Below are 26326 nucleotides of genomic sequence, written 5' to 3' on the forward strand. Positions count from 1 at the left end.
TTCGCTCCCGGATAATGGGACGAAAAGGACCCTTTCCTGGCTGGAAGGAAGGTGGCCCGTCGAGAAGAGGGAACAGTGCCGGGTTTTCCAGTCAGGCGGGCAGCGGGCAGCCGCGAGACCAGCGAAGCCCGCGGAACCGCCGGCTGACGCGAGGGGTCCTTCCCCAGGCTGGACCCGCCCCTCGGCCCGTCCGAGTTCTGTCATTAGGGTGCGAACCTTGCCAACTGCGGGAGCCTTAGCGGACGCGAACGCAGGTGAGACGGAGGGCGCGCCGGGCTCTTCGGCCGCGGCCTTTTCCCCCTCGGCGAGATCCGCACTTCTTTCCCACCCGCGGCAGCGCCAGGGCCTGCGGCGGCCCCCCTCCCTGGGGGAGTGGAGCTCAGCCGGCGGAAGGAAGCTCCCGGACGAGGTCTCCTCTGCGAAAGCAATTACTAGTGCAGTAACCTGGGCTGGTTAATTTATCACCGCGCGTGAGCGAACTGTTCGGGGGTGGTGTGTGTGTGTGTGTGTGTGTGTGTGTGTGTGCGTGTGTGTGTGTGTGTGCGCGCGCTTAAAGCGCTGGGCTGTGGTGCAGTATTTGTTACGGTTTCACCTACTTTGCCGGTAGCCACAACGGGCCCACGGGATAGCCCGCATCCTGCCACCATGGGTGAGACTCGGTCCTTTGAGCTTCGGGACTCGAGTGTGGAAGGAGACATTCCTCCCTCCTGTTCCGGAAATCCAGAGTTTCAGAGGATTTTCTAACCCAGAAGGGACCTGGCCATGTATCTCTGGTCATCCATCCCCTTCCCTTTATTCGGTGAGAAAACAAGCCCATGAATCACATCCTGAGTAGTTTTTGCTCACGGCCGCAGGTGGCAGAAACAGGACCAGAGCTTATGTCTCACTGACTTCTAGCCAAGAGCTCTGCATTGGATAATAGCTGTTTTTTATTGTTCCGGAAAGATGGGCTTAAGTCCTCAAAGTAGCTGATCGGTTCTCAAAGCAAGTAACATTGAGGGCCCTCTAGGCGCTTCCACGCCATCTCCTTTAATCCTCACAATCCCCAAACTGTTATTTGCGTTTTCTAGATTAAGTTTGGGAGGCTCAGAGTTTAGGTACATTTTCTGGTAGGCGGCAGGGCCAGGATTAAGACGTAAATCGGAGGCTCACAGCGGAAGCCAGAAGGAGCAGGGTTTTGAAAAGGGCAAGGAAGTTGAGACTGAAATGCGCGTGGAAAGAAAAGAAGAGAGGTTTTTTTTTTGTTTGTTTGTTTTTTAAAAGCTCAGGTCAAAACGGTCCTCCATCCCTCTGAACCCTTGAAGCAGCAACCGGATGACCAGTGATCATTTAATTTTCAGAAAGGATTCTTGATGACCTCCAAGGCCCTCCGACTCAGAAGATTTTTGTAGCACCTATTGCTTACATCAGGACTGGCAAACTTTTTCTGTAAAGGGCCAAATAGTGAGTAGTTTTGCAAACCCAGGGTGATCTCTTGTCATACGTATATATTTTTGTTTTGTTCTGCATCTCTTTAAAAAATGTAGCAACTATTATTAGCTAGAGGCCCATGGGTTGTAGTTTGGCTCATGACCTTTTTGTTACCTGTATTTGCAACAAAATAGTAAGGCAGAAATGTTATGTTTCTCACTGTGGGGTACTTAGAGGGAAACTACACCACCCACTGATTTTAGTAGCAAATACATGGATGCCCCTTACTATGTGTCAGGTACTGTTCTAAGTGCTTTATATACATTAATTTAGTTATTTCTTAACAATCCTCTGAGGTAAGTACTGGAATTATCTACATCTTACAGATTCATTTTCAGATTTTGTGTGTGTGTGTGTGTGTGTGTGTGTGTGTGTGTGTTTGTTACTCCTCATCTGAGGATATTTTCCCATTGATTTCTAGAAAGAGGGGAGAGTGACAGAGAAGAGAAACATGGATTGGTTGCCTCCTACAGGGGCTCCACTGAGCCAAACCGGCTAGGGCTCTGTATCTTAATTCTAAAGCAGAGGAAAGGTTAAGTAACTTGCTTAAGGTCAGGGCACTACAGTGTGTCTTTATTATTATTGTTATTATTATTATTAAATATACTTTTATTGATTTGAGAGAGAGAGAGAAAGGGAGAGGGAGAGAGAAACATCCATCTGCTGCCACCTGCACTCCTGGGGCTCAAGCCCCAAACCAGGGCATGTGCCTTGACTGGGAATTGAACTGGTGACCTTTTGGTGCATGGAAGGACGCTCAACCAATTGAGCCCCACAGGCCAGGAACATTGTGTCTTAATGATATTGTAATCATGAGCTGTTGGAGCCAATTTATCTTGTTTTCATTACTTGCCAGGCCCCTTCTTTGCCTTGTTCCCAGGTCCCTGCAACTTCATGCATCTTTCCATAGTTCCACATTCAGTAGAGCCTACTTTATCCTTAGGTCGAAATGTTTATTTCCTAAACCTTAGAGCAAGTGACAGTAAGAGTCGGTCCTCCCATAGAGTAGTTTGCTTAGTTCCTTTCTTTTAAAACATCTCCTTATTTGTTAATTATTGATGGAATATATATCTTATATAATTTTTTTCAGAAACTACAGAAAAGTCTAAAGAAAATACACTTATAATTCCACCACTCAGAGATAACAGTAACATTTTGAAATGTCTTTTTTGAACATTTTTATGCATTTCTATATTTTTACATATCTAGATAAATATTAATATACATAGATTTTAAATAAAAATTATACTGTACATAAAAATAAAATTCTCATTATAAAAAACTTTAAGAAAGCAGAAGAATATAAAAATGGAAGCCCCGCTTTTTCCCCTCCATGTATAGACTCAGCTTTTTTTAAAAAAAATACATTTTTATTGATTTCAGAGACAGGTAGAAACATCAATGATGAAAGAGAACCATTGATCTGCTGCCTCCTGCACACCCCACACTGGGGATCGAGCCCACAAACTGCAAACTGGGTATGTGCCCTGGCTGCAAACCGAACCGTGATCTCCTGGTTCACAGGTTGATGCTCAACCACTGAGCCATGCCTGTCGGGCTAGACTCAGCTTTATGGGCTTTCTTTTCTCTCTCTCTCTCTGTGTCATATCCAGTCTTACTGTACATACTACTTTGCAGCTTGCTTTTTCATTTAATATATATTGTGGCTATCTTTCCATGTCAGTACATACATGTATATCATTAAGTTTCAATTTTCTTTCCAAACTGCTGCACAGTATTTCATATTATGTTTATACTATAATTTTCTAAATTTTATTTTTCTGTTACAGTTTACATTCAATATTATTTTGTATTAGTTTAAGTACTATAATTTATTTAACCATTTCCTACTGATGTGCATTTAGATTAGTTTCAGTTTTCCACAAATGTAAACAATGTTACAATGAGTATCTTAAGTATTTCTATGGTTAGAGATCCATGTATGCTACACATACATCTTGAATATTTCTATAAGTTAAAGATCATAAGAGAAATTACTGGGCTCAGAAAATCATAATTCAAATTTTGATAGACAACTAAAAATTGCCTTCCAAAACGGCCTTAGCAGTTTACACTTCTATCAGCTGAATTTAGAAGTGCCTAAATAGATCCATTCTTACTAGAATTGTATATTAACCATATTTAAAATTTTTGCTAATCTGATAAACTCAAAATGATGCCTTGTTTTAATTAATTTTTTTTATTGTTAGTGAGGTTGGACATTTAAAATTTTGTTTACTTGACATTTTTATTTCTTCTGTGAGTTGCTCATTTTCCTTTTGGTCATATATCAGGAAGGAGTTTTCACATGTAAATAAGAGTAAATTCTATTCAAACTGACTTATTAAAGGGAATTTATTGACACAGTGGGAGGGTGAGTTTCAGATATGACGCCGTCAGCGCCCTAGTTTCTTTTTCTGAGATTCTTGGCTCTGTTTTCTTTTGTGGTCACTTCTGTCCTTAGGATAGCTTTTTTTCATGTTTTCTTACTGCTATAGCTGGATGCCTCAGAAGGAAAGATTTGTGTTCCAGTTTCCAGGTGGAAGATTTGAATGTCGGGTTAACTATTCCTAAATCAATACCAGTGATCAAGGCAATCATGCAGGGTTGTTTTAACATATTTTTAAAATTTTTATTGATTTCAGAGAGCAAGGGACAGAGAGAGAGATATATAGAACATGCAGGATTGTTTTAGACCTTCATTACCTGAACCAGCGACCTTGGCAAAGATAATTAAATTATTCTGATTGGTTTAAACCCTGGAGTTGGGCTGGATTCAATCCCATGTAAACCACATATGGCAACTATACTAGTATAATGGGGTGAAGTGGATATTGGGGTGAAAAATCAGAGATTTTATTTTGAGTGTTTCTCCTATAACTTATAAAATTCATTATGAATATGAGTATTAACCCTTGTGTGTTTTACATGTTACAAATATTTTCTCTGAATCTGTTGTTCTGCTTTGAACTTTTAGTGTCTTGCTGTGTAGATATTGTAAATGTGTATCTAATCGATCCAGTAGTTTAGTCTTCTCTATGATGGTTTCTGGGTTTTATGCTGTATGTTGGAAGCCTTTCCCCATCTAAGATAATAAAGAATATTCTCTAATAGCTTTGAGCACTTTTGTAGTTTAAAGTAGATAGATATTTAGATTAGTCCATCTGGAATTTATTTATACTTAAGGTGTGATTTATGGATCTAAATTTTTTCCCAAATGGTTAGCCATTTCCCCAACAAATATATTGAATAATTCATCTTCCACTTATTGAAATGTTATCCCTATTAGAAACTAAATTCTTATGCACATGAGTATGCTTTTGAACTTGCTACATCCTATTCTGTTGACTCGTTTTATTTATTCCTGTGCCAGAATTGCACTGCTGGATTACTGGTGTTTTACAGAAAGTTTTGATATCTATTAGTGCCAAGTCCCCCTTTTTCTTTATCGACATGTTCTTGACTTTTTATGAATTTTTTTCATGATGAACTTTATTTAAGGAAATTTGTGTATCGGACTCATGTGGCATCATATGTAGCTCCTGGAAACAGTGGTGCCAATTCGTATCTCCCTGGCCAGAGTCCCTTGAATATCCATCCCTAGGCTGATGAGCCTACAGCTTGGATTCCTTCATCTCTTTCCAACCCACATATTTGGAAAAATATATATTTTTTCTTTTTTGAAGCCATAGGGTATCCTCTTTTTAGTCTAACCAAGGGAAGTTAAACAAGGCTTTTATGTTATCTACTAGTAGCCCTGCGCACGAATCCGTGGGCCAGTAGCTCTCTGCAGGGCCTGGCCGCTCCGCGCCCGCTACCCAGAGGCTCTCCGTGCCCAGAGGCCCATCTGCGGCTGGGCGAGGAATGCTTGCCTCGTCACCGCGGCGACGAAGCAAGCATTCCACCAAGCTGCTCACGCTGCCCGCTCTCAACCCACTCTCCTCCCACCCAGGACTGGGGGACTCTGGCAGGGCTGAGAGGACTGGGTGCCACCATATTTTGTGATGGAGTGATGGTTAATTTGCATATTACCATTTTATTAGATAGGATTATATTTGGGGTAATTATGGGGTACAAATTACCCCATAATTTAGCAGCTTAAAACAAACAAAAAAAAGTATCATCTCATTCAGTTTCTGGTAGAAAGCTAACTGCATTGTTCTAATGTAGAGCTTCTCATGAGGTTGTAGTCAGCATGGTGGCCAAGGCTGTTGTCACCTGAAAGCTTGCCTGTGCTAGAGGATCCACTTCCAAGCGCACTCACATGGCTGTTGGCAGGAGGCAGCAGTTCCTCACCACGTGAGCCTCTTCATGGGGCTGGTGCAAGGGGAGACATGCCAGCTGGCTTCCCCCAAGCCAGTGATCTGAGAGAGTGACCGAGACTGAAGCTGCAGTATTTCCTATAGCCTAATCTCAGAAGTGGCATACCATCCCCTCTGACATATTCTTTTGTTTACACAGACCAATTGTGGCACTGGGTGGGAGGTGACTGTACAAGGGTTGAATTATAAAATGTGGAGATTGTTTTATGGGGCATGCTCTCTTAGAGGCTGGCTCCCACAGCCTTCATAGGCAAAACTTGCTAGTTTATTCTTTTCTTTTTTTAGGTTAAAACATGTTTCAAAATTGAGAAGTATACGATGGCAAGTCTTTCTTACACCTGATCCCCTAGTTACTCAGTTTCCTTCCTTCCAGCCATCCTTTATTTTAACATCTTATTTCTACTTCTAGGGATGTTTTATTCAGATACAAATAACCCTGGATATATTTTTGTCCTTTTTTTCAGATTTCAAAATGACTTCCATCTTGACTTACACTTTTAAAAACCTTCCCAGTTCAACATGGGCCCTCAGATTTTGTAAGTTTAATTTGTTGTTTCTTTTTTAGCATTAGATTTGGATTTATAAGCATCTTACACAGACATCGGATTGTATTGCTTTTTGTTAACACTATATTTTGTCTTCCAGCTCTAAGACCTTTGAGCTCCTCCTCCCAGCTACGAGCTGCCCCAGGTATAGTAATTTGTAAAATAAACATTTCTGATTTAAATATTAGATTCGTGATTTGTGAATTCTTAATAAAAACCAAAATTAATTTCCTAGATTTCCCTCTTTTATGAGCAACATGACTATCACCATTGCCTTTCAATTCAGATAATGTAAGGCCAATCAATAATGCTATTACATGGTGTAGGGTTGGGCTCAAGGTTGTTGACAGGAGGCTTTCTAGGGTTCGAGCCTAATGGAGTCATGGAGATTCCATGAACCTTGCTGGTCAGTTTATTCACCTACTGGCTGTCCGTCCTAGAGATGATTAGCTAACACCCTTGAGACTGTTGTAGAGCTAAAAGCTAACATTTTAAATCTGCAATTAGTGACAGGCTTCTCTATTAGTGGATATCTTCTTGTCCCATATGCAAGAGGAACCATTCTTGGAATAGGGGTAACTGGGAAACTAGTTAATAAAAGAAGATTGTTTGGTCAATATCAAATGAAGAAGTAAGAAAATTTGTTGATTAAACATGGTCATTTAGACCCTTGGTAAACCCAATGCTAAAAAACATCCTGACAGATTCATACTATTATTCTCCTTGCCAGGTTCTGTATCAACCTATGACTTCTGATTTTGGTTTTAGTATGGTATTTCTACTTGGATGATAGCTTAATAGAAAAAGCTCCTTACCAGAATTCAAGAGACCTCTACTCTCTTTCAGTTCTACCTCTTTCTGGCAGTGTGGCCTTGAACTGGTCACTTTACTTCCTTGTGCTTTAGTTTCATTGTCCAAAAAAAACAATAATTTTACTTTTGTCAGTCTGACTGAGTCCCGTTATTTTAGCTGATATCTAACATTCCCCAGCATGTCTTTAAGTTAGTGACTGCTTGTTCAATACGTGAACGGAAAAACAGGGCTAATGTTTCATTCAAGTTTGAATGCAGTTGCTGAAGTCCATCATCAGCTTTTGAACAGACTGGTAAACTGTAAGCTGCAGTTATGGGGCAGCAAAGAGCCTGCTTCTTCCTCATGGCATCCTTTCCGCTTCAACTAATTGGCATTTCTCTCTATGCTTTTTTGCTTAGATTCCTAAGAGAAAGAACCTGACTGGCACAGCTTATCACTTATAGGTAGATGACATGGGTTACTGGCTGACTACTCTGTGGATGGGCCCGTTACCCATCCTGAATCTAATCAACTTTGGCTTTGGACTTAGGGACATGGTGTGCATGGCTATCCCTGGCAGGGACTGTAAGCAAGACAGCACCCTTTAGAGAAGGCATTGGGTGAGCAGGCACTTCAAAATATGCCTCTGCCTTGCTTCTGTGTTCTACACTGCAAATATCTCATGGCTATCCCATCTACACCTCACTTTTCTTCAAGCTTTAGTTTTGCATCTCTAGCTACCTGTCAAATGGACATAGCCACTTGGATGTCTCTCCGTCACCTTAAAGGTAGCATGTTTAAACATGAAATCATCTTTCTTCCAGAACTAGTTCTTACTCTGTCTAGAATAGCTAGGTTTTCTCAGTCTCTAAGGTTTACAATCCTGTTTTCTTTTCTTTCTTTATCTGATTGGTCATTAAGATAACTTCCTTTATAAAATCTCTTGTATTGACCCCTTCCTTTCCATTCACATTGGTATTGCTTTTATCCTGGCCTTAGTACCCTGTGCTTGAGTTTCCTATAGTCTCCTCACTCATCTCCCTGTTGCCTTTATCTCCCTTACCAACACATCTCCATTAGAGCTGTCAGGAGAATCTTTACCCCATTTTCTTGCGACTCTTAGTTTTGACTACTATTTCCTTCAATTTGGTTGTACATATTTATCATAAATAGTTCTCTGTGATATTAATGGGTGTGTTAAGGTGATTGCTAACATTTTATTCCCAGTAATTTAGAAATTTTCTCTATCTCTAATAATGAAATGATGATAGCAGGTGAATTTCAATATAACAACAAAAGAATGAGATAGCTTTAGATCAACACAAAAAGATTGTCAAGTTATATTAAGTCAGAAAAAATATACATAATACACAAGTGTGTACATGTATATGAATTAAAAGGACAAAAGTTTGAAAGAATATACACCAAGTTAATAGTATTTACTTCTGGGAAGGAAATAATATGGTGGAGGAGGGCATAAAGAGGTTTTACTTTCCATATTTTAGTATGGTTCACTTTTATTCTTTTTTTTTACCTCAAGCATATAATCATGTTTTATTTTTTAATTAAAAAATTAGAGGAAGGTTACTGTTTTGATGATAGAAAATAATTAGACAATTGGAGTCAAATAGAATCAGGAAGCATTTAGGTTTTTGCAGAGTGACCATAGTCGTCAACCAAGTGGCCTTTGTTTCTACATAGAAAAGCAAGAATATTAAGATATGTAAAGAGAAACAACATCATTTATTTTGACCTCTAATATTAAGGACAGGCTTATGTGTCACATTGGTTGCTGTCAGGTAATAGATTGTCAAACACTTGATAAAAAGAAACAAGTTTATTAATGGCATAAATACCCTCACCATTAGGTATAATCTCTGTATTTACCTTAAATATTTGGATTTATATTATAAAAATTATATTATTTACCTTAAATATATTGTAATGTTAGTTTCTTAGCCTTTACACACACACACACACACACACACACACACACACAGTTTAGTGAATGACATTGAATGATGTACTTCTTCTTAGAATGTCTATCTTTAAAAATGTAAAAAGTCATCTGACTTCAAGTATATTAACTAATAGTTCTTTGAACTTTGTTTTAAAGCTGTTCAGACTAGTTCGAAGAAAACCTTGGCAAAACCCAATGTGAGAAATATCGTGGTGGTGGATGGTGTTCGCATTCCATTTTTGCTGTCAGGCACTTCGTAAGTATGAAATGATTGTATGTCACCCCTACCCCCATCTTTATTGACACATAAAAATGGTATCAATTTAGGTTGTGATTTTTAAAAAAGTATACAATGAGATAATTTAATATACATTGTGAAATGATTACCACAATCAAGTTAATTAACACATCTATCACTCCACATAGTTTATGTATTCCTTAAAAGTGGTCTTTGCCCAGCCAGTGTGGCTCTGTGGTTGAGTGTCAACCTATGTCGACCAGGAGGTCATGGTTCAATTCCCAGTCAGGGCATATGCCCGGGTTGTTGGCTCAATCCCCAGTGTGGGGCATGCAGGAGGCAGCTGAACAGTGATTCTCTCCTCAATGTTTCTCCCTCTTTCCCTCTCCCTTCCTCTCTGAAGTCAATAAAAAATATGTATTTTAAAATGTGGTCTTTGTAAATGTAACCCAGTAGGTAATATTGTTGTTAGTGGACTACTTAATATAGGGATAACATTTGCATAAATTAATACAGAATAAGTCAAGCCACTGGTGAAAAAATATGGCAAATTTGTTTTTCATCCTTTCTCATGAACAAGCCTAGTGTATTGTTAGATTGAACTAGCCCTATGAAAACCTAGGGTCCAGATAGCTTGCTTCTAGCAGAGATATCCTTTCCTGTCTGGAGATTAGTACATTGTTTCTGTGCCTCTTCAGAAATTTGAGTACTGAGGATGTGGGACCACGGGCATTCTGAAGGGCCTTTAATCCACTGCTTTGGCCTCTTGGAAATTATCAGAATTGGAGTCGATGGGCTGGTCCAAACCTCAGCATAGCACAACCCCAAGAATATAGAACCAGAATGCCCTAGACCAGCCCGGAAACTGGCAAAGACCACTTTAGCCAAGTGATCAAGTTAACATCAATGTTAATAAGTCATATTGATGGTATGTACACCCTGATATGAAGCAATAAGAAGAGCACATTACCTCGGTGATATTCTTTCCCCAAATCCATAACCCTAATCTTCAAGTGTCAATGTCATGAAAGATAAGGAAAAATTGAGAAACTGTCATAGATTGGAGGAAACTAAGGAGGCATGAAAAAAAAATGCACGGATTAGATTCTGGGACAGAGCAGTAAAAAGGTGCTAGTGAGATCCAGATAAAGTTAGTAGCTTAGTGACTGTATCGTGCCAATGTTAATTTTTTAGTTTTGACAAGAGCTTCATGGTTATATATTTAGGATATTAGGAGAAGAGGAGTAAAGGGTATACAGGACCTCTGTTCTATTTTTCCATTTCTTTTGTAAATCTCAAATTACTTCAAAATAAAAAGTTTCTTAAAATGCCCTAATATATCCTTCATGTCCCTTTAGGCATCAATCAACCAATCAATACTATATTTTTAAAAAGGAGAACTCAAAAGATGGATTTAAATAATATTTAACATATGTTATGCTAAACAATAAAATATTGGGTGAAATTTTGTTAGATTCTTAGCCAGCTCAGTCTGAGTTAAGGCTTGCCAAATATTTAAGGATGACACGTAGTAAAAATCACACTATTTCTTCATTAGAAATCATGGACTGCCTAAGATAATAAAGTTAAATGCATCTGCAGTGGCATATGTTAGAAAATCTCTTTAGATATTTCAAGTAAAATGAAAAATAAATTAGTAAAAGTCTAGGTTTTGGGTTTAAATTATTTATTGTCTTTCCCCAGATATAAAGACCTGATGCCACATGATTTGGCTAGAGCAGCACTTTCGTAAGTAAATGCAGTTTCATTAAAACACCTTTCTCCAGTTTTCACACTTGAAATAGCATGTTTAAGAGAATTTCCTTATCTAGGATATATTGACTTTCATGTGGTCATAATAGAAAACACTTACTAGCTTTTACAAGATTCATTTATTCTTGATTTTAGCCATATGTGCTGCACAAATTCAAGCAGCTGATGGATGTAAGGCATTATCTCATTCATTTTCCATTGATGCTTTGCCTTTGGGTCTTCAGCCAGCCACCCTTCTTTTGACCTTTCTTCCCATCTGTTCTGATTCTTTTCTTCCTGCCAGACTTTCAGATGAATGAAAATGCCCAGTCAGTGTGGCTCAATGGTTGAGCATCAACCTATATACCAGGAATTCAGGGGTCAGTTCTTGATCAGGGCACATGCCCAGGTTGCAGGCTTGATCCTCAGTGTAGGGCATGCAAGAGGCAGCTGACCAATGGTTCCCTCTCACTGATGTTTCTCTCCCTCTTTCTTCCCCTCTGAAATCAATAAAAGTATATTTAAAAAAAATGAATGAATGAAAGCAACAGTTATTTCTCTTTTCCTACTATTCCATTTATTCTCCTTAATCTCATAATAATCATTTCCATTCCCATTAATCTACAGTAATTATACTTTGGAAACTTCTCTTAATACTAATGACTTTGTGATCATGAAATGCACCAATCTTCTCTGAGGCATCACTCTCTTTATATTCTACTAGTAGCCCTGTGCATGAATCCATGCGCCAATAGGTCGCTGCAGCCCTCCTGTAGCTCCCCCGCCCCCCATAGCTTGCTGCCCTGCCCCCTCCTGTAGCTCTCTGCCTCCCGCTTGCTTGCTCCCCTGCCCCCTCCTGTAGCTCTCTGCTGCCCACTTGTACTTTGCTGCCCCACCCTCCTGCAGATCCGTGATTCAGTCGTTACACGGTCATGCTTCATGGCATAACGGATAATTAGCATATTACTCTCTAATTATATAGGACAGCATTTGACACTACCACTTGACATTGTTTTTCTTTGACGTCTTAATATTATGTCTTGGATTTCCTTTCCATCTCCTGACAGATACTTCTCTATTTTTTTTTTTTAAATCTAGAATTCTTTCTCTCTCTTTTTAAAAGTGTTTTGCAAATTTCAGTCCTTAGAGCTTTGCATGTCTCTGCATACATGTTTTTTCTTAAATATCTCATCTCTTTAATCTTTATTCTTTTATGTAGAGGACTCACAAATCTCTAAATTTGACCTTTCTTTGCTACCTCAGGCTCAACATACCAAAAGTAAAAATGATCTTTTCTTTAAATGATCAAATGATCTTTTCCAGCTTATTTTCCTATTTCTATTATGGTCCCAGGCTGGAATTTGTAAGCTTTTCTTCAACTTTTTATTTTAAAACATGTCAAATACACAATAAAATTGAAAGAACTATATTATTATATATTATTTAAATCCTGCATTTATATTGATATTTCAAATTTAAATTTAACATACCTGGATTTTACTTCTTTTTTATTTTATATTTGTCTCTTTTGACTGAAAACTTGGTTCCCAACATTACTATGTTTACTGATCTGTTTTGTTTTATTCCATATTATTTTTTATTCTCTTTGTATAACTTCTCATTGCCAGTTGAGCATCACATGTTGACTTTTTAAATCGCTCTTTCATTCATTTCTTCTTTGATAAGGTGCCAGCCACATGCTTGTCAAATTAAGGAAAAGATACAGTTTCTGCCCTTTTAAATTCAAGGTTAATCTTTTGAAAACAGTGCAGTGTTTTAAGTGATCTATCACTCTACCTTGATGTGTTAACTATTTCTTTGCTTCGGACTGATTCTGCTCTCAGGAGTTTATTGCATCAGACCAATGTCCCAAAGGAAGTTGTTGATTACATCATCTTTGGCACAGTTATACAGGAAGTGAAAACAAGCAATGTGGCTAGAGAGGTGAGTAAAACAAACTTTATGTTGTTTAAAGAGATTGATACGAGAGTCAATTTGCATTTCAACTAATAAAATTTACTCTTTAAAAGCTATTCAAGTCCATTAAGTAAAGTTATATTTGACTTATAATGTGATTTTATAACTTGAATAATGAATGTTATTTAATATTCAAAAGAATCTATAATAATAATAGCATAATATGCTAATTAGACTGGACAGCTGAATGATCTTCCGGATGAAGCCGGGGCTGCCGCAGCTGCAAGGACCAAGCCCCTTGCATGAATTTCATGCATCAGGCCTCTAGTTATTGTATAAATCAAATGATATACACTGTGGTCTACTAATATGTATTTATACTATACAAAAATCAAATCATTTGAGCTGGTTTGGGAATATATACTATGGCAGAGTGTGGCTGATGTGAGTTTTAATAATGTTAGAGCATAGCTTCTAATTAACTTAAAATTTTAACATTTTGCAAATAACTTATCTGATAACATGGTTTTTGTTAGAGGTAGCCTTGCTTATTCATTCTTTTTTCCATTGACTAGATGATACGTAGGAGTGTTTAAAAAAAAACACCTATTTCATAGGAGTTTGCTTTTACCCTAGTTGGCATGATTCCATGTTTATTGAGTAACCAAGATAATGGAATTTGTGTGACATGTCTTAACAGGTCTTTGAGCTCCCTAATTTGACAGTGCTTATTTGGGTAACATTGGCTCCAAAGCACATTTCAGTGTGCTAACCATTTTCTTTATTTCTAGGCTCTGTCTGCTATGCTGTTGTGTTCAGTATAGTTGTAAGGCCGATTACTCCATCACTGTCAGCCCAGAGAGGGGAAATGGGCAGGACTGCAGTATTTGTTCTGTCTCGCCTTTTCACCTGTCAGTAAAGCTGTAACTATGGAGGGCCTGGCGTTACTGCAGCCCACAAAAATCAACTGTTTGTTGTCAGGAAAGAAGTAAGAACAGGAAGAGGTTAAGAGGTGTTGTTTTGTCCCCCTCCTCTGGTTTTTATGTTTTTCCCAGCCTTCACATTTTTAAATGTATTGAATATGATAATTTCATTAGTACAAGCTATTCATAATTTCAACTTTTATATTCTGAAAAAACAAGGTGACTCCTATAAGAGCACTTAAAAAATAAATATTAAAACTGTTCCCATTTCTGTATATTCCTATTCTGTCCTAACTCTAAAGCCGTAATGTTTTTCCTTGAAAATTTTTCTGGAGAGTTTATATCCATATGCAGATCTCAGCTATTGATTAACATGAGGTAGATTCCCTTTCGCTGCCCTATACTGACAACAGTTGCATTGCACTGTGGGTAACCTTTGCCGTGGATGCAGGGAAAGATTGAGATGGGGAGATATGTAACCTAACAGCTAACATAACTTCAAGCTAGAGAAATTTCTTTAGGACCTGTTGTCTGTATTAACAAAATTAATATGAAATCCTAAAAAGCTTCTGTGCTGAGTTCACATGAGCCTGACTTTACTGAAGCTCTCCAACGTAACTAGGAGGCACCTTTCCCCTTTCTCCTTAGTGTACTATTCTAGAGCCTAAGCGTGCTGTCAGAGCTATGTAAACTTTAAATAGAAGAAGCATGTGGACAAGGCTCACCAGCAACCACTTCTATTTACAGCTCCTTCTGTCCGGAGAGGCAGCTGGGGCCAAGGGTATTACACATGCTAGGAAGGACCTCGTGAGCATTGGCTGTTATGACCTGAGTGCCCTTTACACTTGCCCCACTAGGGCGTTCTCCCCTGCCCCCTGAAGAGTTGCCTCTCTTCATTTTGGATTGGTTTACATGGCAAGGTTGATGTGCAGTTGGCAGGGAGTAGTTTCCAGCAAAGTAGGTTGGGCACTTAGTATCAGGCCTGTCTGGAAAGACCAGAATAAGATCATGTTGCATGTATACTACTGTAGCATATTTATGTTTTGATAGATTATGGTAAATACTGTACAGCTAGTGTAAATATAAAGGAAGGTAACATTGAACCTCTTTAATCTAGACTTTGAAAACATGTTTATTTTACCAAATTATAGGAGAGCTTGGATTCTGATGATCGTTAAATAGTTTCAGAAAAAGACCACTAAAAATGAATTTCCTGAATGGAAACGAGAATTTCATAGTAAATGGTGGTAGGAAGAGCGGGGGGAGTTGAGAGTGTTATTTTTATAATGAAACTTTAATTATAAAAATAAGTACTTTATTGTTGTACGTATGCATTAATTCTTTACATAAACAGTGGATTGGTTGGTTTATTGGCAGCCTAATATCCCCAATAAATAGTATGATAAAATAATAGATGTGTCCATTTCATGTTTAACTTTACTGTGCCATCATAACAGAGGCCATTTTTTCGAAATTCACAGAGGGTCTCAGTTTTTCGTAAGGTCTCTCAAATTGCTTTTCAAGCACCTATTGTGTCATCATCCTGGCCAGTTTTCTCTTTTCCAGTTATTAACTGGTCTACTCTTATTTGTCAGAGGCTCACTGTGGCTAAGGCAGTTTTTCAGAGTTCCTTTAATTGACTTGAACTCCTGCATAGTTGGCAAGTTTTTCCATTTGAGTTTGCATTGAATCTACAGAGTGCCGTCTGAAGTATCAGTCAGTGAGTGGGACTGGCTGACAGTGAGCGGAGACGAGTGTAAAATGGGCAGGGATGTAGTGAGAACTGTTTATGAGTGGTCAGTTCTTTAGAACTTATTTTCGTGTTTGAGGAGCCCACCCAATGATACATATGATATATGTTTTTAACAGGTTTCCTTTGTTTATTTGAAAATGTAAATACATTGAAATCAAATTATGTATTGATATCTTTAAGGGCTCTGAGCAAAGCGTTGCTAAGAAATTGGGTGAGATGTAGGTTTGTACATCATACTAGAAATTAACTACCAAGAATTTTGCAGAGTGATGGTCAATTAATAGCTAGATGAAAAATGAGTAAAACATTTCTGTGATGGGCTTAATTTTATTTTAAATATTACTGTGTAGAACATTAAACTCAAACCCTTTCCCGATTCACCATACAGAGAAGTAACACTCAAAATGTCACTTACCTGTAACATGATTTCACTCACTGTTTTCTGAAGGCTGCCCTTGGAGCTGGCTTCTCTGACAAGACTCCTGCTCACACTGTCACCATGGCTTGCATCTCTGCCAATCAAGCCATGACCACAGGTATGTTTTTCTGAAAGAAGAAGGTACATGGTAATTCGGGTTTGTCTTTTATTTGATCATTGGGCACATGCCTGGGTTGCAGGCTTGATTTCCCGGTGGGGGGTGTGTGGGAGGCAGTCGATCAATGTTACTCTCTCATCGATATTTCTGTCTCTCTCTCCCTCTCCCTTCCTCTCTAAAATCAATACAAATATTTTTTTAAAAAATCATCTTAATCCCCCTGAAAAGATAAAAACCTCAATTACAGATGTTGTACAATGCTGTTAACTGTCATACAACTTTTAAATCTGGAAGCTTAAATTATCAGTGGCCTGTTAATTTCTGCAAAATATGTTCATGTACATTGCCCTGTGCCCTGTAGGTGTTGGTTTGATTGCTTCTGGCCAGTCTGATGTGATTGTGGCAGGTGGTGTAGAGTTAATGTCCGACGTCCCTATTCGTCATTCAAGGAAAATGAGGAAAATGATGCTTGATCTCAATAAAGCCAAGACTCTGGGTCAACGACTATCTTTAATCTCTAAATTCAGATTGAATTTCCTAACACCTGAGGTAAGACTTTCGAACTTTTACATGAAGACTTGTGTTTCCAAAGCATCCCACTGCAGAGATTTAGAATTAGGTATGACAGCCTGGCTCCAGTTATGCTCTAATAGTTACAGGGCCTGGTTAACTGTTTGGTTAAGGTGGGGGGAAAAGATAGTGGTCGGAAAATTTGAATTTGAATTTGTAAGCTCTCTTTAGAGATCTCTGAAACCATAGAGCTTCTTTTGTCTTTGTCTTGATTGAAAGATTTTAACTTTCCCAAATAACCATCCGTGTGGAATAACACCTGTTAACAGTGTACCTGAGTCTGTGTGTCTCCTCTCCCAGCTCCCTGCGGTGGCCGAGTTCTCCACCAGTGAGACCATGGGCCACTCTGCAGACCGACTGGCTGCTTCCTTTGCTGTTTCTCGGCTGGAACAGGATGAGTATGCACTGCGCTCGCATAGGCTGGCCAAGAAGGCACAGGATGAAGGACTCCTTTCTGATGTTGTACCCTTCAAAGTACCAGGTAAAACAATTTGCTGTACTTTGTAAAGGGACTGCTTCATTATACTTGTTAGGGTGGTGTGAACGGCTCCTAAAACTCCATGTAAAGGGGATTGCTTCGAGATACTTGTTAGGGCGGTCTGAATTGCTTTAAAACTCCAAAAACCCAAGTGACTTTTCAGTGTTTTGGTTCTGTTTCCAAAATACTCACCCTTCTATGCATAAGCAGGGACTCAAGTTTTAATTTATGTTTCAGAGTAGGTAAATGTTTTAAAGAGAAGTTTTTATAAGCGTTTCCTTCGACATCTTCCTGATATATTTTAGTGCTTATGTACATACCTATTTTTGAAATTCTTGGTTTATATGATTTCTGTACATAATAGCCAAATGTGAATGAATATCTTAAGAAAATAGAGTGTCTCTTTTTGTTAAATTATTTAGACTTTTTCCCCAAATATCTGAAGAATTTAGTTTAAAATTTGATATCTTGATAACTATACTAGTAAAAGGCTTTCTTTTTAGTGAATTGGTATGGTTTGCATTTCATTTGTTCTTGTAATTTTTTAAAGCATTTTCCTCTAGAGAAGATATTAATGCTTGTAGTTTCTTAGAGTTAAAAAGTTTATGTTTTTATAGGAAAAGATACAGTTACCAAAGATAATGGCATTCGACCTTCCTCCCTGGAGCAGATGGCCAAACTAAAACCTGCGTTCGTCAAGCCCTATGGCACAGTGACAGCTGCAAACTCCTCTTTCCTGGTAAATGAGTGCTCTATGTGTTTTATGTGTTTGCCAGTGACTTTTATGTTTGTGTATCTCTCTCTCTCTCTCTCTCTCTCTCTCTCTCTCTCTCTCTCTCTCTCTCTCTCTTTTTGGAGAGAGAGAAATCATCTCCAAACAATCGATTCGTTGTTCCACCCATTTATGCATTCATCGGTTGAGTCCTATATGTGTCCTGACCGGGAATCGAACGTGGCACATTGGGATGATAATCCAACCAAGAGTTACCCAGCCAGGGCTTATATTTGTGTGCTCTCAATAGAAAAGCCGAAAGTAGGCCTATCTGCTTGTATGAGTAATAGAGGCTTAAAAGATATTCATTAAAAAGATTGTGTTAAAATGGAATCAGAATTTTTTAGGCCTTAGAAGTCATCTGATCGGGCCACCATACTGATACAAAAAGCTGTTCTCTTCAAACACTTAACCAGTCAGAAAGTGTTGATTGCCTATGCTAGGCACTGGAGATAAAAGATCAGGTGATTGTAAAAATTAAGATACGAGATTTTTATTAAAACGTTTCTTACATACCATTATATTGGCTGGGCTGCAAAAACATTTGTTGTGGGCCACATGTGGCCTACGGGCTGTGAGTTTGACGTGCGTGGTCTAGGGAAAGGGTACTAGGGTAGTTCCAACAGGATGGTGCACCACCCCGTTAAGCCTGAGTGGTGAAGGGCTGGTGAGGTGGTCATTTCCAAAATCAAATTGGATATGACAGGGCCGTGTGGCATGGGCTACACTCTTGCCAGATCTGATTCCCCTTGATTACTTCTGGAGTGTGCTGGTCTCTTTATTGAAAATCAGAAACACAATTCATCAGAGATAATACATCATAGATGGCTTCTGGAAATGTGTTAATGTAATACATTTATTATAATTTTGCCCAATGGTGCATTGAACATATTGTTAATGTAATGTCCAAAAACTATATATGTATAGTAAACTATATTTCCAGACTCTGTGGCTACCCTATTGATGTTGCCTACATAGTCTCTTCAGAGTTATAACAATACTACAGACCCAGTGCACGCATTCATGCACTGGTGGGGTCCCTTGGCCTGGCCTGCGCCCTCTCACAATCCATGACCTCTCGGGGAAGTCCGAGAGCCAGTTTTGACCCTATCCCCACAGGCCAGGCTGAGGGACCCCACTGGTGCATGAATGTGTGCACCGGGCCTCTAGTATGATCTTCAGTTAATCTCTTCCCACCCTTCCCACTCCCCCCTTTTCTCTGAGATTCATCAGTCTGTTCCATGTTTCCATGCCTGTGCGTTGAGCATCTGCCCCCTGGTGGTCCATGCATGTCATAGCTACTGGTTAAACGATCGCTTAGACTTTTATATATATATATATAGACAGATGGTAGAATGTGGTAGAAATTGTTTTTATTTCGCAAACTCTACAGAGTAGTTTTTTTTCTCTCTGGAATTTTGGTGTTTTTGTTCTTTAGCTCTTTTGAAGTCATGGTAAAGGGCTTTTTTCAGTGGTTACTCTTTGTTCCTCAACTTCTCAATTAGCAGTTGGGAAAAAGCATATGGGGTGTGTTCATTGAGAGAAGACCGTGGTTCTGATGTTCTCAGCCTGCCTGTTTTTGTTCTCCTATTGATTTGCTTGTTTTGGAAACTATTAGTAGAAGAATATCACCTAGAAGCTACAGGCAGGAAGCAGCTTAGAAACAGTCCAGAAAATAAATAAGTAAATCAGAGATTGTTTTAATGCATAAAATTTCTCATATTCTGTGTCAAAAGCAAAAATTTTTGGTTTAAGTTTATTATGAATACATTTTTCTAAATATGTATATATTTATACCTATTTTCTTTGCCTACTTTGGTAATTATGGTACTTTTTGAACATCTTCCAAAAATGGGTCAAACACTGTAATGTGGGTATTTGAATTGTGATTTAATGATGAATAAAAATAAAAGGTTTTTTTATATAGAATCACCATATAACTATAATTAGTTGGTAGATTCAGAAAAGGACATAGAAGAAGCTATAGAAAGACCTCCAGACAGGCTGAAGAATTTAACATTATTGTTCTGATTAACATTTTAGACTGATGGTGCATCTGCAATGCTGATTATGGCAGAGGAGAAAGCTCTGGCCATGGGTTATAAGCCAAAGGCGTATTTGAGGTAAAGTAAATGTTTAAATAAATTACCTCTGGTTTCTTCATGTTATTACTGGAGCTAACCTCTCTATTTTTTACCTAGGGATTTTGTGTACGTGTCTCAAGATCCAAAAGATCAACTTTTACTTGGGTAGGTGGCAGTGTATAAATCTTTGGACTATAATCAAAAGTATTTGATTACCCATATTTATTACACAGATTTTAAACTATGTTAAGTGCTGAGTTCATAATTGGTTTGTGTGTTGGATTTTTTTTTTTATTGTCTAAAGTTTTACATATGTTTCCTTTTTTCCCAATTACTCCCCCGCCCCCCGCAGCCATTCCCACCCCGGGCAAGCCCCCACTGCCCCAGTGTCTGTGTCCATCAGTTATGCTAATATGATTGCATACAAGTCCTTTGATTGCTCTCTAACCCCCCCTCCCCTACTGTGTTTTGGATTTTAAAAAACAATAATAATCCTCTATATTGGTATATCATTTTATACTTGATCTTAAGAAGCCAAGAAGCAATGTTGGTATATCACTTTATAGTTTTGAATTCTTTTCCACTTGTTCCTATAATTTCTTCATATATATATATACATACACACCTATATATATTGTTATATATATAAGTATTTTTTTCATATTGCTACATACTGTGCTGTACAATCTTCAAAAGAGCCTTTTATGAAAAGCCTCCTCATTTTAGAATACCCCCTCCCTCACAAGACTCTACCTAATTGGCCTCCATTATGTCCTTCAAACTAGCCATGCCCTTTCCTATGCTTTGCCTTTTGAACTCTGTTCTAGCTCTTCACATTATTAGTTCTTCTTTCTCTTTCATTGTTTGTTTATTATCCATTTCCCTGACTGGAATATAAACTGCATGGGGTAGAGGCATGTCTATTCAGTACACTGTTATAGCCCCAGCACTTAATTAATATTTGTACAGTAGAATTCATGGACCAGTGGAGACATTCTCATACCTATGTAAAACTCAGTTTGGGGACTATGAAGGAGCTCTTAGGTGGAAAGTTAAAGTTTTAACATACTTCTTATTTTTTCTTTTCAGACCAACATATGCTACTCCAAAAGTTCTAGAAAAGGCAGGATTAACACTGAAGGATATTGATGCTTTTGAATTTCATGAAGCTTTCTCAGTAAGTCATTTAAAGAACTGTAATAATAAAATGGTCATTGTGGGAGAGAGCGTGGCGTGGTTTATAATATGAATAAAATGAAGTGGAGCTTTATCTCTGCAGTACCAACTTACACTGCTGGCAGAGGTGCAAGGGGAGAGAATCCAGGGCCACATGTACAGAAAGACCTACCTTTTGAGGCTATCCCTTAAAGTACCTTCAAAAGTACCAGATTTTTTCTTTAGGACATTTTCAGTGAAAACTGATTTAAAAATTTGCTCAGCTTTAAAGTTAGATAACTCATGCATAAAAGAAAGCCTCTAGAGACATTAATAACAAGGTCCTATTGAATTCTTTTCCCTTCTAGGGTCAGATTTTGGCTAATTTTAAAGCCATGGATTCTGATTGGTTTGCACAAAACTACATGGGTAGAAAAACTAAGGTAAGTTTCTGATTAAAAATATGCTTGAAGGGGACATATGTAATACTTTCAACAATAATATTTTAAAAATAAAAAATAAAAATATGCTTAAAAAATAAATAAAAATATGCTTGAATTTCCAAAGCACTTTAATATTCAGAGCTTAGTTACCTGACAGTAAGAGTATGAAGTGGAAAGCTTCTCCTATGAAGAATTTAGTGCTTTATTAAATAATGTTTCTTAGCTGCAAAATATTCCTGGAAATTCTTTAGAAAAAATAAAAAGCAAAATTTTAGGTTGTTTTTTATTCTTCCCATTCTGATGTTAGATGAAAAAAGAAATGAAATACATAAATTTGGGGGTACTGAGATGAAATCTATGAAGACATCCCATCAAAAAAATAAATAAAAAGAAATGTACCCTTGGCTTTCAGAATTGACCTAGAGTTTTTCTTTTGCAGTAAAATAATTTGTGATGCATCTTGTTAGTTATTTCTCTCTAGTTCTGTTGCTTCTTATTACTAAGGGTTTGGCCTAATGCTTATCTTAAGTAAACTCATTTTTATTATATTTGTGTCTTTTTATATGACCAGGTTGGAACGCCTCCCTTGGAGAAGTTTAATAACTGGGGTGGATCACTGTCCCTGGGACACCCATTTGGAGCCACTGGCTGTCGGTTGGTCATGGCAGCTGCCAACAGATTACGGAAGGAAGGAGGCCAGTTTGGTTTGGTGGCTGCGTGTGCAGCTGGAGGACAGGTATATCACAGCAGCCTGACAGGAGCTTCTAGAAAGTCCTTTTCTTGAAAACCAAACAAGCTCATCTAAGACTGTTTGATTGAGTTTATTTAGAAACATTCTTAGAACAATGTTTCTGATGACAGGCCACCAGAAAAAAAGCAAGCTGTTTTTGCAGGGAGGGGATACAGCTTTAATTCTGACAGTACCTTGGAAAGAAGATGCTATTTAAATCGAAGCTATTTTCCCCCTAAAGTAATGTCTACATTTTTTTGTGTATAAAAGTAGTATGTGCTCATTATGATAATTATGGAAAATATAGAACATATATCGAAAAAATTAGATCACCTATCATTCCCTCATCAGACATTCATTATTCACACTTTGATATGTTTTCTTCTTTAATAATAAAATTTTATTTATCTAGTCATTTCTCTATATGAGACTTATCTATAAAACTTCTCCAAAGGTAAACTATCTTTCTTGAGAACTGAACAATACCTTAATTGGAGAATTAATTTACTTCTGGATAACAATGCTGTTTAGCTGGGGGAAATGATATTATTCTACAGGTTTTTTCTATCTGCTTTACTTGTAGTACAGAGGCAACTTCCTATCTGCTATACCATTTCGCTCTGGGAATAAAATCCAAAAGGAAGGCTGCCTATAATCTTTTTTTTTTTAAACATGATCAAAACAGATTTGCTTTTCCTTCAGATTATAGAAACTTCCTGTAGCTGATCAAGATGAAGAAATAAGATATATAAAAGTATAAACGTTTTACATTTACAAGCCTTTATTTATGGCTTTCCCTCCGAGACTTTGAAGAATCAAGGGGTCAGTTATTTATAGGTTGGAACATTTTAGACTTTATGATCAAAAGCGTTTTATAATCTGTGTAGCTTTTTTACAGAAAGCCATAGTCGGTTAGGAGCGAGCCCTCCCTCTTATCTTTCTGTTCCAGGCTTAAACGAAGAAGATAGCTAGTGCACAGCACTGTGTGTAGTGCATGGTCAAGTAGGTTAATGTCCTTTGGTTTTCAGTATTTGTCCCCTAACCTTTTATCTCACTCATAGAGTATGAATAACACAATACTATATGCTTTTGTGGATGAACAAACCCTCTAGAAGTTTACAGTATAATAAGGAGAAAGATGACTTAGAAACTAGACTAAATTCGGCATTGTTTCATCCAGAGCAAATGAGTAAGAGAAGCATGATTCGACCAGAGGAGGAATCCGTCATTGTGAATCTAGAGCAGGGTTTCGGCTTCAGCAGTACGTAGAAACATTTTGGGCCAGATAATTCTTTGTTGTGGGAAGTATGCTATGTGTTGTAGGATGTTTCGCATGGTCTCTACCCACTAGATACCAGTAGCAACACCCCCCGCCCCATATAGGCACACACAGTTGGGACAACCAGAAACATCTCCAGACATTGCTAAATGTCCTCTGGGGAGGGTAAGGAGCAAAACGCCTCCAGTCAAGAACCACTGGTTTAGAGCAATCTGAAAGATGGGGAACATGAAACCAACGCATCCTATCTAATAATAGAGTAACATGTAAATTACCATCACTCCGCTACGCCCGCGATTGGGCGGCGGGAGGCTGGGGGGCGGGACTCGGGGGTGGCCTATCCGGCCATTGAGAGGCACAGATCCGCTGCCACTGAGGGGGGCTACCCTGCTGTCCCACCCCCTGTGCCTCTCAATGGCCAGATCCGAGGCCGCTGAGGGGGCCTGCCGCAGACACCCAGGTGCGCCTCTCAACGGCAGGGTAGCCAGGTGTCCGCAGCAGCCCCCCCTCAGCGGCCGTTGAGAGGCGCAGGGGGCGGGAGTCCCACAGTGGCCGCGGACCATCAAAAGTGGGGGAGCTGGGTGCCTGTCTGCTCCGGCACCAGGCCTTTCAGAAGCCTCCGCTGAGCTGGAGGCTTCTGAAAGGCCTGGTGCACCAGCGGACAGGCACCCAGCTCCACCGCGAAAAGCGAAAGCGCGTAGGGGACCCTACACGTGCATGATTCAATCGTGCACTGGGCCTCTAGTTTTAAATAAAGCTGGAGAAGGAAATTTCTGCCTTATCATGAGCCCAACAAGGCTAATCCAACTAGTCAAATCTTTCCCTCCCCGTTCCTTTTTGTTTCCTTGTCCCTTGCTTTTTTTCTGGTGGCCTGTCAAGGTACTTGGTTTGGTTTGAATTATAGTGTGTTAATAAATTAAGGACAGGCATCATGTAGCAAAGCTTTGTACCCACACAGTGTGCAGCTTAGAAACAAGAGTTTCTTAATATTGATGGGGATTGAACCAAGTAGTCCAGCAGTAGGTAGGCTATTAAATGGTTTGATCCCAGTGTAAAAAATAGACTAGTTGTGATTATCAGATAGGATTTAGACTCGTGAAAGTATAAGTTTCTATGCATGGTTTCAACTAGGGAGGTAACTAGTGCACAGCACCATGCATAGTGCTGGAGAAGGGATTTTCTACCTTCTTACCTTTGTGGGCTCTTCACCTGAGTAGGATAGGGAAAAGGAGTCTTTGGCTTTGGATCCATCTAGAACTGGTTTCAAATCCTGGCCCTGTTATTTAATATTGTTATAGGTTTATTTATTTTTTAAAAAAATATATTTTTTTATTTCAGAGAGGAAGAGAGAGAGATAGAAACATCAATGATGAGAGAGAATCATTGATTGGCTGCCTCCTGCACACACCCCCACTGGGGATCGAGCCCACAGCCTGGGCATATGCCATGACCGGGAATCAAACCCTGACCTCCTGGTTCATAGGTTGACAATCAACCACTGGACCATGCTAGCTGGACAGTATCGTAGACTAGTTGAGCAACTTAACCTTTCAAAGCCTCAGTTTTCTAATCTAGAAATGTACTGTTGTTGGCATTCATCCTATATAATAAAGGGTATGCAAATTATCCCCTTGGGAGTTGGACCGACCAGGAGTTCGACCGCCCACTATAATGTGCGCTGACCACCAGGGGCAGCATAGAATGAAGGAAGGCCCTGTCCAACAGCCAGCAGCTGAGGGAAGGAAGGCCCTGATTGGCCCTGATCGCTGGCCAGGCCTAGGGACCCTACCCATGCATGAATTTCATGCACCAGGCTTCTAGTTGTATTATGTTTATTTTTATACAGCTAAAAAAGACCCCTGTGGCTTCTCATTTTAATGGCAATCACTTACAGAGTATCTACTAGGCATTAGACTATACTAGACACCCAGCATTTGAATGGCAGAGCCAACCTCAAACTCCAACGCCTGTACTCTTCCCGTTGTTCTCTGCTGCCTCTGTACTGGCTGGATGTATTGTTCATTTCTCTAACTGAACTTATTCTTCCTTCACAGGGCCATGCTATGATAGTGGAAACTTATCCAAAATAATAGATCAAGAAGCAGCGACCTGGAGTTTTTGTGCAACACTCAACAAGAGGCAATGCCATTTCAATGCATTACTAAATGACACCTATAGTTCCTAGCTCCTCTTAGGAAAACACAATTTGTGGCCTTCTGTTAAGTGCTTTGCAATTAAGCCTTGCCAGTGCTCTGAGCTTTCCAATAATACGGCTTATACTCCTTCAGGGATTTCTTAATCACCAGACTCTCACACGGGATATATGTAAGCATTTGTTTTTGGGCCGTGTTTTCATTAAAGACTAAACAAGTGGTAATTTGGAAAAGAGTTTAGTTGAGATCTGGAATCATTTTTGTAACATTTGCAAATTATACTCATTCCTATTCCTAAAGCTAAGTGTTTTCTATAAATTACCAATGTGCCTATATTGACTTAATTATGGAAAGATAATTCAGAATATAAACATGACTGAAACTTACAGTAAATGTTTAGGTACTTTAAATATTATGTATGTTAACCTTAATAAAGTGGGGAGGTATTGGAGAA

The 26326-nt window shown here is 38.9% G+C and overlaps 1 protein-coding gene across 6 annotated transcripts; it reads left to right on the forward strand.

Annotated features, from left to right (window-relative positions):
* Positions 1-171: 171 nt before the first annotated feature.
* HADHB (hydroxyacyl-CoA dehydrogenase trifunctional multienzyme complex subunit beta) lies at positions 172-26326 on the forward strand. Of its 6 annotated transcripts, XM_054728140.1 has the most exons (17): positions 202-254; positions 2854-2948; positions 6257-6328; positions 6438-6482; positions 9246-9345; positions 11032-11076; positions 12924-13023; positions 16121-16208; positions 16570-16757; positions 17079-17259; positions 17874-17995; positions 20072-20151; positions 20230-20277; positions 21202-21289; positions 21636-21710; positions 22282-22446; positions 25774-26326. In XM_054728140.1, exons 3-17 carry the CDS (start codon positions 6265-6267, stop codon positions 25807-25809), a joined length of 1425 nt encoding a protein of 474 aa, XP_054584115.1. In that variant the 5' UTR covers positions 202-254; positions 2854-2948; positions 6257-6264; the 3' UTR covers positions 25810-26326. The 6 variants fall into 6 exon arrangements, with proteins under 6 accessions (XP_008160569.1, XP_054584115.1, XP_054584114.1 ...); XM_008162347.3 differs by lacking the exon at positions 2854-2948 and having other exon boundaries at positions 172-254; XM_054728139.1 differs by lacking the exons at positions 202-254; positions 2854-2948 and adding an exon at positions 748-799.

Source organism: Eptesicus fuscus, chromosome 16, assembly GCF_027574615.1.
Source record: "Eptesicus fuscus isolate TK198812 chromosome 16, DD_ASM_mEF_20220401, whole genome shotgun sequence".
Lineage (NCBI taxonomy): Eukaryota > Metazoa > Chordata > Mammalia > Chiroptera > Vespertilionidae > Eptesicus > Eptesicus fuscus.

Excerpts from the sequence above, each read along its gene's own strand:
- HADHB (XM_054728139.1), top strand. The coding sequence starts at position 763 with ATGTATCTCTGGTCATCCATCCCCTTCCCTTTATTCG. Across the intron at positions 800-6,256 it reads CATCCCCTTCCCTTTATTCG|ATTTCAAAATGACTTCCATC; the intron begins GTGAGAAAACAA and ends CCTTTTTTTCAG. Across the intron at positions 20,278-21,201 it reads AAAGATCAACTTTTACTTGG|ACCAACATATGCTACTCCAA; the intron begins GTAGGTGGCAGT and ends TTTTCTTTTCAG.